Source organism: Esox lucius, chromosome 22, assembly GCF_011004845.1.
Source record: "Esox lucius isolate fEsoLuc1 chromosome 22, fEsoLuc1.pri, whole genome shotgun sequence".
NCBI classification, from domain to species: domain Eukaryota; kingdom Metazoa; phylum Chordata; class Actinopteri; order Esociformes; family Esocidae; genus Esox; species Esox lucius.
Window position 1 is genome coordinate 1989732 of NC_047590.1, and position 12649 is coordinate 2002380.

General features: G+C 42.1%; 1 protein-coding gene across 1 annotated transcript; it reads right to left on the minus strand.

Annotated features, from left to right (window-relative positions):
* Positions 1–4271: 4271 nt before the first annotated feature.
* Positions 4272–9882, minus strand: LOC105020117 (ephrin-B2a). The gene is made up of 5 exons (XM_010886827.3): positions 9479–9882; positions 8755–9041; positions 7643–7735; positions 5472–5567; positions 4272–5379 (listed from the first exon to the last, which is right to left on the minus strand). The coding sequence occupies exons 1-5, from the start codon at positions 9592–9594 to the stop codon at positions 4964–4966; spliced, it is 1008 nt and encodes a 335-aa protein (XP_010885129.2). The 5' UTR covers positions 9595–9882; the 3' UTR covers positions 4272–4963.
* Between the last annotated feature and the right edge of the window lie 2767 nt (positions 9883–12649).

Genomic DNA, 12649 nt, shown 5'->3' on the forward strand with positions numbered 1-12649 from the left:
TTTAAAAAGAGACCTCCCAACGCATTGTGTTGTAGCATGCTATTTACCCAAAGACCTGTAACTATGTTCTGTATTATAATTGTATTACTGGATTAGCCTAAATAAATAAAAAGGAGTAGCTACCTTTCCTAAGGACTTCCAACATAGTCATTTACAATATATTGTTTTTACTGACAATATGGAGTCAGATTATATTTGTATATATATATTATATATATTTATCTCTAAAGTTATGTTCCCAGGCACTCATTCCCTAGGTGTCCCATGGTAACCTTCTAAGTGGTTAACCTTTTGAATCATTCTCTCCAACACCTCGCATTGATCTGTACACTCCGGGTGCTGGTCAAAAGTGGTGTCTTGGTAACCCACAGAAACCTTTCTGATTTTACAGTCTCCTCTCTCTTCAAACACACTGGAGAGATTGGCTGTATAAAATAATAATATTGTTACAATTATTATACTAAACAAAAGGTGGGGGAAAAAGTGGAAATCTATCGAAAGAATCAGAAGAAACTATATTTAATTTAAATTGGTATTATCTTTCTCTCTTTGTTTGTATGTATTTTAACACTTCACCTCCAATTATGAATTATGCAGAGATCAAAAATATTTTTTACATTTTCATAAATTAATTTGGTCATAAAACTCCTTGAGCACAGAGACACTGAGGAGATTGTCCGTTGCTATGTCACTCATGTTTCAGGTTCTAAAATGGCAGCTGCCTGTGAGGCTCCTCCCACTTTGGTCTGTCTATTCTCTTGTTCTGCTTAGTGAAGCAAGGCCACTATTGTCCCTTAGTGACCCAGGGTCAACAGCTCACCTCTCCCTCTCTCCTTTTCTCTTCTCCCCCTGTCCATTCTCTCATCCCTCTTATTTCCACAACAGAGCATTCAACTGTGAGACACTGCGAGAAAACCAAACATCAAACAACTAAGCAAGGGTAACTTGGGGGTACGCTTGGTACAAAACAGACAGGAGGTTTTATGCAGTAATCGTCTATAACTATGTTTTCCTATTGAAGAAAGTGGTTAATGTTCATGAAGAAAATATATGACAAAATTTCATAGATAATACAAATACAATTTGTTGTGTATTCGCTGTACTGTACTAAAAGTAAGTGCGTAAATATTTCAGTACGATAGGTGTGTGTCACTGATTGTTCAATGTTGTCATGTTTTAATAATAACCAACACTTCTCTGACGTCTTGTATGAACAGTCTGGTGGAGACAGGGAGGTTCTGGTGGAGACAGGGAGGTCCTGGTGGAGACAGGGAGGTCCCCTGGTGACCTGGTGTGTTTTCAGGTGGTGCAGTACCTGACGGGTCTGTCGGTTTAGTAATGTGGTATGATGTGGCTGAAGGAGCGTGAAACACGTTCGCCCACGGAGGCTCCCCGATTCCACGGTGCCGCGGCCAAGTCCCAGAAGGGAAGATCAAAGTCAAGGAGACTTCATTTAGATCAGAACAAATTACTAAAATGGAAATTACTGCAAAGGGGTTTTGTGTGAAGTTTTTAGATTGTGTGTAAGCGATACGCTTGACTTGAAGATGAAAAACAAAATAGTGAAACAGTATCTGACTGTTTGGAGGCAGACAAAGTGATGTCATTTCTTGTAGAGGAACTATTCCTACCCGACCTGTGGGGGATTTGAGTAAAAAAGAAAAAATACAGTGCATATTATTTAACAGAATTTCTTGTAGAAATCTGTGTAGAAACGGCACAAGATGAACCTTTTCTGTGTTTTTTAAATGCTTGGTGCATTTTAAAAACGCTTTCGGTACTCTGCTTAATATACATGCACTGTTCAGGATACTCAAATGAAAGAATCTCTACAGAAAAACATCTCTGGCATTTAGCAATAGTCTTGAACCAAGTGACTGACAAATCTTTATGGAACTTTTGTGTTCTGGATACAAATTAATATTTTGTAGCCCTAATACTAAACTAAACATTACTTGGATACTGAAGTCAATGGTAAAAATACCTCCTACAATCTGCCTATACAGCACCTTAATTAGATGGCACAGTTTATTTCTGAGAAAGACAGAATTACTGAGAGTTTTGATAAACACTTTGCTACGGCCGACCAAGCAAGACAATCTGCTAGTCTTACTCTGACACTGGCCCCTGGGCCTCTCCCCCTGAACCCCCCCATTTCTCATTCCAACCAATTCAGGTGACTGATGTCTGGTAGGGGCTCCGAATGTGGAACCTTGTAAATCAGATGGGCTCAATGATCTGGAGCTTTTCTGACTGAAGCTGTCCGTCGCCATTATCGCAGTCCCTGTCGCTTGCCTGTTTAACCTGTCACTTAAAATCTCCCTAATCCCCAGAGATTTTAGGGGCGCAGCTGCTGTTCCCCACTTCAAAAGGGTGTGACAAATTAGATCCAAACTGCTACAGGCCAACTTCCATCCCGCCCTGCCTATCGAAAATGTTGGAACGGCAGGTAAACAAACAGACAACCCGCCATTTTGACTCCCATCATATTGTCTCTGTTGATTTAGAGCTTCATAGCTGGTCCTGTGTTTACCTTGGTTACACTGAAAGCCTTAAATGACATCTCATCTGCCATGGATAATAATCAGTCCTGCGCAGCTGTTTTTATTGACCCGACCAAAGCCTTTGATTCCGTAATGCGCCCAATTCTGATCAATAGACCCAACAGTCTTGTTTCCTGACAAAAATGCCTAGCCTGCTTCTAAAACTACTTTTCTGACCCTGTACACAGTGCCAAATCTGAGGGCCTGCTGTCCAGAACACTCTCGGTCTCAATGGGTGTTCCTCTGGGTTCGATTTTCGAGCTGACCTTATTCTCTGTGTACAATCCCTTCAACACAGCTTCAATAACATACAAAACACTTCCCCTTGATCTCCAACTACCACTCAATTCTACTAACAGCAAATGTATGCTTAACTAGTCTCTATATATATATGTATGTTACCTCATATGGTGAACACCCAATCCTGTATGTATTTATGTATCTCCACACAATGTGTCATGTATATTGGTGAAATTGTGGATGGCCGTCTCTTTGCTTCTGTTTCTTTTGTTTCTTTTGAGTGTTCTGAAAGGTAACTTTCTGCTCTCTTGCACCTTTGGCACGGTTGTCAATGTCAATAACAACCGGCTGACCATCCGGCAAACCTGGTAAAATTAACGGGATATAAAAGTAAAAAAAAAAATGATGGACCTAGATTCACACGTGCTTAACAATGTCCAGCTCACTAATCAACACCAACATGAAAGAGAGGAAGCATTGTAACCCCCCCCCCCGCCGCCCCCGAAAAGATGAAGGACTGTATTTAGCAAACTTCCAAGGCGAGGTAATATAACCCACTTTCAGTGTGACCCTCTGGATCTTGTTGAAAAGCAAAGACGGCTGCCAACGTGAATTGGTTTCGACACCCCAGATGTAACCCACTGGACGAATACCTACAGTGAGAGGAGACTGCTGATGATGCTGTGGCCATCGGACGTGCCGAATCCCAGCCGGGTTGTCCCGTGTGGTGAATTAGGGAGGTAATGGACTGCCCCACTTTCATTCAGGCAACACGCTTTAATTACCCAGCTACGTCACTTCCAGGAGCAGAGCTGGAGACGCACGCGTGGGAATGCCAGATGTATAAGGACATGTTTCATCCTTCACAGGTTCTCTCGGTGTTCCCCCGGCTCAAGCCCACCAAGACATCCAAGAAACATTTAGCGGATGAAGCAGAATTTTTCACATTCAGAGAAATGTTGGCTGTTTCAGTTATGATAGTGGAGAGTGTAATAACAAACCTTTTGTAGATCATACCCTACAAAACCTCCCACCCGACAGTTCAATGATGCCTTCGTCCTAAATAATCCAAGATCTCTATTCACTCGCCATAGAGGGCTCTATATAGAAGGCTTTAGGGGCCAAAGGCTTTTCTCCAGGTTTATTCCTGGCTACTAGAGACGGATGCTGTTTTGTTTTCTCTGTGAGTCACTTCAGTCACTCTCCACTCTGACAGAAGGACGGCGTGCTTGCCTGGAGCTGAGGGAGCCACTCCATTATAAGGAGGTAAACCTCCACGCTCTGTCTTCCAGTACTAACTCTTACATCACCCAGCAGTCTGGGCTATGGTGAGGGCTAGGTGAAGTCCTGGATTCCTGCCTACTGGGCAAAAACCGTGACATATTTTAAATGTAATTTTAGCAAAATAATATGAAACAAGTAAAATAAGTTGATTTGCAAAAAGTTATCGATATAAAATGAAATCTGGCCCCCATCTAAATCCAAGTGCAGGGTGAAAAATGCATTTTTATTCTTGCAGCTCAACCAAATGAAAACTAGACAACTGGGTCCAGTAGGTATGTTGGCCTGTTATCAGCAAGTTCACAGCAACATATCGATTCACAGAACAGTTTCAACAAAATTACACAGACACACAGGTTCTTTAAAATTACTTCAAGCCATTCGCAATATTGTGCTCCGATTCTAAAACCATGGATCTCTTTTAGCGCTGGCCTCAGACTAAAATAGGTGCCAGTACTCATTCTGATTGCCAGTACACTGTATATTTAGGTGTGGGAGCTGCACAATACCTTGAGCTGATATCCTACAGGAGAACAAGTACGCAAGCAGGAGAACATAATTCTGTTCTGTGACCAGTTTCCGATGAGCCTCTGCCCAACTCATGCATCTCTTTTAATGAAATGCTGTTCCCTCATTTAGCAGCAATAAATGTAGTGGCACCTTTCCTCCGTTTGTGATCTTTCCTTGTGAAAACTCCGCTGTCTTCTGAGTTTTCTTTGTCTCATTCTCTCTTACAGCGATTCTATTGTCGGCTCGACAATGTCTACATATTTAAAAGCATAGTAGGTGTCTAGATATTCGTAAGTAATTCACAGGCATGTATTTGTCCCCGGTTGGAATGTGTGGAACAGATCCAAATGTTTGAGTGTTTGGCAGCACTTGATCCACGACGGGTCAGGTCAGACCTTATAGTAGACGTTGGTGGGGCTCTGGGTAGCGACCTCCTGTACGATGTAGACCGGGTGTCCGTAGTCGCCGCCAACCCTCTCATAGTGACGACAGAACATGTCCGAGGGCCTCGGTGGAAAAATCGCGTCACCGGGCCCCGAGCCACGCCGGTCCCCATCCCCTCCGTAGCTGTCGCTCTTCACCAGGGCGTTGAGGGGCAGGGACGTGGGCTGCGGCCCCTCGCCGTGCGGCTTGGCGTGCCGCCGGTGGTAACGGCACACCGCCACCAGCAGTATCACGGTGGCCAATAGGAGGATGGCGCAGCCACATGCCACGCCAACGTAGAGTCCCACCTCAGAGCCAACGGGCCCGCCTCCTGGCGAGGCCCCGCCCTCCCTGTCGGCGTCTCCACCACCGTGAGCGGTGTCTGAGAGAGGAAGAGCCAATCAATGCAAAGACGTACACAGTTACACGATTTACATTTGAACTTGAACTACATTTCATAATTCTCCAGCGCACCATTGCCTTTTACGGTTGGGTCCTTGACTCGGGGCTTTGGGTGTCGAGGGGGAAACCTGGTAGGAGAATCTTTAGGGGGTGACGAGGCAGAAGAACCTGGAAGAACACATATATTATATTAAAATCACCCCAGCAAACTGGTTCAAACCAAATCCTAGCAAGCTTATTATGATCACAGAATAATGCTGTACTGTCTGCCTTGCCAAGATGGTCTGAATGGGGAATTTGTCCTGCTTGGTCGGGAGGGTTTACATTAGGATGAAAGGAGATGATCTGTGGATCAGAGAAGATAGAAATGATCACCCTATCGAGCGCGTTTCCCAGCGAACCAAAAGTACTAATGGATATTGGTTATTTCATCACTATTATGAACAACTTTTATTCAAACAGGGACCATGAGCACATCAACACACCGAGAGGTTTTCTTAATTGCACAATTTGTTTTTGAACTGTGCAGAATGACATTGGTGGAGCCAGTGGCCTTTGCTTTCCTTCTCCTTAGGGACCCTGGGAGTCCCACATATCTGTTGTAGCCCTGAACTGACACACCTGATTAAATTAGTGAAACACCCCCAAGACCCTGACTAATTGAATTCCCACACCGACTCTCAGCCTTACAAAGCATAGAATTCCTGAAAAACTGTATGCAATCAAAAACAAACCAAACTGGTCAAATTCTTCCATCTCAAGAATGTCTGGTAATTTTCTTGTCCTTGTTCAAGGAATGCAAATATATAAGACAGTTTTATTTCTAAACGTTAAAGTGTCATTGTACCGATGACATCCAGATTTCCATGGTCCATAGAAGACACGTACAAATAGAAATAACTCTCGGAGTGTACTGTGGGTTTTATTGTCACTGACACCTCCATATTTGAGTCATTTCATAGACTTCCCAGGTGGAGGTGTAAAAGCAAAGGGATGCAGCTTTTGATGGCAGGTTTTGACTGCTTGGTGGCTGGCAGCAACCCCAAGCACTAAAAAATAATCTTCAAAGTTGTTTTCAAGCTCCAACAGGATCCGAATGAGCATGTCAGACCTGTATAGGAGGCTAAGAAAATATTAATAAATAAAATACAAATATATTATAGGTTAAAATTACTAACACACACAGATTTATTGAACATCAAGTGGTAATTTAACAGAAAAATAGAAATTACTGTTTGATGTTTTGACATTAGGAATTTGACATGTTCTCCTCTGGAATTCAATGGAACGTTTCAGTTTATATTGGGGAATGTGTTTCTGTATCAATGGAGTCTACACAATTCTCAGCAGAACATTTATTAAATGCATGACATATGATTGTGATGATACCAATGAATGAATCTTGCATGAATGTGCTCATTTTCCATTGTTGTTTTGATCATAAATACTATTTGATCTGCATTAAAACTGCTTGGCATAAACATTAATGTAATTACAGCTACTTTTTATAGATGGATTTCATCCTTGTGATTTAGATTGTGAAAGGACTTCGTTTAACAGACTGACTCGTTTTCTGTTTTGTCAGTTTGGATTCAAGAGATATGAATTTGAGTAATCCTTTTGCCAAATTTTTTTTTATTTTTGATGAATGACTTTCAGTTTTGAAAGCATCCTTTTGTTTTGATGAATGCATTTAAGTTTTGAAAAGGCAACTGCATTTGGAAAAAGCATTTGTCATTTTTGCTAAATGCCATATAGCTCTGTGTCTCATAAACACTGTTTTGAAAGCCAGCAACATTGTTCCAGGAAACTTAATAAAAATAGAGGTCTTGTTCCAAACTTTTATCCAATTCCTCTCATCATGTGTGTCACTCAATACCAGTAGAACATGCATCAAAGACAGGGGATGACGTTTGACAAGCCCATCACAAACCCTTCAAAAACCCTTCACCAACCCTTCATAAACCCTTCACACACTTGTTAAAAAAAAAGATTCAAAGAGTTTTTTCCCTAACCCAACCCTAACCTTAACCGTAACAACACTCACACTAACCTACCCTAAACTTAATGCCTAAACTAGACAGCCTTTTTCATCATGGGAACTGGTGAAATCTTCCCAGGGGTGTTTTTCTCCTTATGGGGATGTCCAGTCCCTACCAGGGGCAGTGTGAAGAGAACACACATACCTCACACACACACTTCCCCATACTTCACACACACACACACACACACACACAACTTACTCTGTCCTACCCTGAGGACCAGCTTCATGGACCTGACTCTGCACACTCCTCCATCAGGGTTGTCCAGCCCTTGAAGAGTCCCGGTGGAGGTCGCTGAGGGAAAGAGCAAGACAGGGAGGTAGAGGGAGATGTAACCAGGGAGGTTGAGAAAGAGGCAGACAAAGGCAAACAGAGAGAGAGGGATGGGGAAGTAAAGACAGAGAGAGACGGGGGGAATATATGTATATATACCTCAAAGTAATGAACAGATAAAATACCAAATACAGAAAATACTCAGTTGCTCAGAGTAACTCCAACATGGAGCAAATAACAGTGAAACTGCATTAATTCTTCGCCCGGCGAGAATAAAACACCAAATCGCTGAGTAGAAACAGGGTGTACATGAACTCACCTTTATACTCACACATTTATCCTATTTCCTCAAACACACGCACGTGCGCGTGCACGCACACACACACACACACACACTCAGGCCCATTTAGACCATTTAGGTCAGATGACAGCGTCTCGCATGCGACGAGCTTGGTTGCCACGACAGCTCACGTCAAATCTGGCTCACGCTGTTTAAGAGCATTGTGTGATTTGGGGCATGTAGGCTCTCAGGATCACAGCCCCTGGCTGCCAGGATGGGCGGAGCCCCACTGACAGCGCCCTGAGTGAGGCGCAGGGACCAACACAGCGCACTGTATGAAGTCCCAAATCACCCTGGAGTGCACTACTTACACCAGGGCCCTCTGGACCCTAGGTCGCCATTGGGGACGCAGGCTTACTGTCACGCTACACTGGGCTTGGAGACGCTGTGGGACGCTGCCTGGTCGACCAACATGGCCCACATAACAAGACCAGAGGAACTCGACGAAACCTGACTGAGAGGTGTGAGACAAAGGAAGGCGGTGGTCTCCTCAGAATAACTGTCTATAGGGGAGCTAACCGAGAAACACTCCTAAAATTACAAACATTCTGCTAGTATAATCGTTTTTGGCCAAAAAACAAATGTTGCCGTGTTTATCCAAGGCGGGGTTGGAGAGTCGTTTCAGTACAGAATTTTGGAGGAACAGCCCAGAGAATCCAACACACTGCCATACAGGAAACCTTAGCGACAGACTACTTACAGGTAATGTAGTAGTCCCGCCCCTTGAGGAACTCCAGGCCCCATAGGTTGGGGCTAAACTCCTGGAACTTGAAGGTGAACTTGACGTCTTGGTCCGGCTTGTCACAGTTCAACAGCGGAGTGTCTGATTGGCTGACAGTGCAGCTGTGAAGCTGATCCCGGGTTACCAGGTACACACGGTAGTATTCTGTCGCACTGCTCCCACCTTCGGGCCTCGTCCGGGGACATAAAATGTCCATCTTGTCCCCAATCTGAGGGTAAAGGACTAGCCCCTGTCCAGGTGAGAACCTGAGGAAAGCAGTGAGAGAGATGACTTCAACCGTCAGAATGTCTGTGATATTATAGCTAATTACATTATAATTTGGGGAATTTCTTAGTTGATATTCACGTAATGTTTTTGTCATTCATATTAATTGGTATTTAAACATCATAATAAAATTCACCAATTCATGTATTAATATTTTACCCATTAAAAAATTATATAAAAAACGGAAACTAATAAACTACTCAAGACAAAAAATATTATAATGGATTCACAGGCTATTTATAGGCTACATCATTTGGACAACACAATTTTTAGACAACGTATGTAGATAATGCTAAATAATATCTAACAGTTTCACAATACAATAGAAAGCCATATAGATGCATGTATCTATACTTTATGGTTTCATTTTCCACAACATTATTATTTTATGCAAACGAATACCTTTCAACCGACTTACTTTGTATTTGAGGAATTCCAATAGATCGACTCCAGAATGACAGCAAAGGCGCGTGGACTCATTGCGAGAACCAACATTCTAACATAGAATCCCCATGCGCAGCTCCCCAACCCCATCACACACTCCCGTCACCGCTCAATATCACAAGAAGAGATTATAATAGAACGATTTTGTTTCTAAGTCAGTATCAGCGACAACATAATCGGACGGCATCTTTATAATCCCTAACTTGCCATTTTCAATAGGACGACCACCTGAGACAGAGAGTACCTCCAGTGCGATTTGAGGGTGTTGTAATAACGTTTTTTCCCAAGAATTAAATCCCCGTACCGGCATTATGGCGAGTAAAAGTGGAATGTGAATCCTGAGAGAGGAGATGAAAGGGTTTATTCTGAAGTGGGTTGTGACGGATCATTGACTGGATCTGTGAATCTCAAGCCGGCCCCTATACACTACGCCCTTGCTCGGAGTGCCCTCCGTGGTAATGTGTTGCTGACGAAACTCCGAGGGGTGACATCCACTTACACAGAGTTGCTAATTAATGCCATCAACTTCGGGATGCACTCGTGACTTGAATTCATGGTCCACTTTTCATTAATAAAACATGTATAACATTCTAATGTACGAATCCCTGCTATAGTTTAAGACGATAGTTAACGTCCGCCCATGTCAGCAGTTATTGGATAGTGGGACTGTAATATTATCTTCCACAAAACTCGTTAAAACGATTAACTTATCGCAATGTCGATATTCTTCAGTAGTTCTAAGTACATATTAAGTTACAGAAATCGTTTCGATCTTTTGGTGAATTTTCTTTCGGCATTTTCATTCCACATATTTTAACACCAACAGACAGAGGAGCAGTAGTTTACATACAAAATGCAGGCTGCTTTTCTTAATTTTCTATTTTAAATTAAGGACAAGGAATACATGTTTTTTAAGACAAAAAAACAGGACATCAAGAACAAAATACACAAACAAGAAAATACGTACACACACACACACACACACACACACACACACACACACACACACACACACACACACACACACACACACACACACACACACACACACACACACATACTTACACGCATATACTCATACATACAACATATATTCCTTTAGCCTTACATTTAACCCTGTCCAAGCTGCATAGTTAAGAAACAGAGCTGGCGTCAGCCAGACATCAAACATCTTTGGGGGGAAATCGCATTTAAACTATTAGGAGTTTTATCTAGCCTATATATGGTTTTCGGTTTTACAACGACTGGCGATTAGAGTGTAGCCAGCAAATGTCTGTACCGTCTCGAGACCGTGGCACCTCAAAGATTGTGGGACAGAATTCACTATGATTTGTGTCACTGATTTGTGTCTGACAGAAGCAATGGGGGATGGAGTCATGGGAAATGCAGTTGTTTTGGTGTGAATGCAGTTACGATGGGTGCATCGTCATTCTCACCCCAGTCATGCAGCATTAACACAATATTGGCATTGCGTAGATTAGAATTTCTATATTTCTGAGTAAAATCACGTCTAAAAAGTAAGAAAAAATGTAGTTGTAAAATTTAATTAAATCTGCTTAATTTTTTTTTTTAAATAACAATGTTACAAACAATTTATCTGAGCAGATAAAAAAAATCACAATATTGAGGTGAAAGAAGATTTAATTTATTTCTCAAAAACACATAATTTATGTCCAAGTGTCAGTATTTACCATTCTTATTAACGTTTCGATTTCTTCCAGCTCTATAGGGCATTGATGACTCATCTGTCCTGTGGTAAATGGAGGTTGATCTGTAGGCATGGCGGTTTTCTGCATTTGTGTCAGTGGAAAGTGCTACCATTTATTATTGAATGTCAGTTTTTCTGACAGTTTTGCTATCCTCATGGCACATGAAGTTACTTCATATAAATGCATGAATTAATAAAGTGACACACTGTCAGCCAATCAGACACTCCATAAAGTCTACAAACGATGAATTACCCACAAACAGGACCATGTAGCATGATGAAGGGAAAACTTAAATTATTCAAAAATAAATTAAGTAACTTAAATATGCGTTCTCTATCTTTGTTATATACTCAGAAAATCTGCATGGAACTTAAGCAATAATGTTCTTTTGGATTTTCTCGGAACTTACTTAGTGAAATGAAATTAACACATAATAAAAATATAATTCATTATTTGATAAGCACATGTTGTTCTTTTCTTTTGGGTCAGTTTTACTTCACCCCAGACTTGATCTTTTACAGTGTGTAGGTCATAAACCAAACTTGGTCCCAAGTGGGCACCTATATGAAATATTCGCAGTGTGGTCCCAGGGCAAGGCTAATGCTAGCATGGTAGGTGTCTCTTTTATTACAGAACCCCTATCACGATTAGCATTAACCCCAACCTGGGAGGCAGGTTCGATCTGTAACGGTTCCTCTTCACTGTCGGGAAGCTGAGTGGCGTCAGTGTTGAGAACCACCTGTAGAGGGAGACAAAGATCCTTCACTCTTAGACGACACGAAAGGTATATCTAGATGAGCAATGTTATTATTAGCCATTATTATCCGAGTATGTGATATGTTGAATTGATAGCGAGTTACTGAGTACGTTAGCGAGTGAGATAGTGGAGTGAATAATTGAGTTAGTAATACAGTGTCCAGTAAATTATGTTCTAGTTCAGTCAGTTGTAATCATCTCTAGGCTTCTTTAACAGGCCAGTATTCCCCTGTAAGACAAGTTTAAATTGACTGGAGACACAGGACAAGAGAAACAACCCTTCAGACTTATCAGGACACGAAAAGGCCAGAGCTCAGTTGTGTGGAAGCCTAACTCATTCTACCCTGGACAGTTGTGTGGAAGCCTAACTCATTCTACCCTGGACAGTTGTGTGGAAGCCTAACTCATTCTTCCCTGGACAGTTGTGTGGAAGCCTAACTCATTCTAGCCTGGACAGTTGTGTGAAAGCCTAACTCATTCTACCCTGGACAGTTGTGTGGAAGCCTAACTCATTCTACCCTGGACAGTTGTGTGGAAGCCTAACTCATTCTACCCTGGACAGTTGTGTGGAAGCCTAACTCATTCTACCCTGGACAGTTGTGTGGAAGCCTAACTCATTCTACCCTGGACAGTGTGGATATATGGCCACATTGACATTCAGAACTAAATATTTGCTTGAA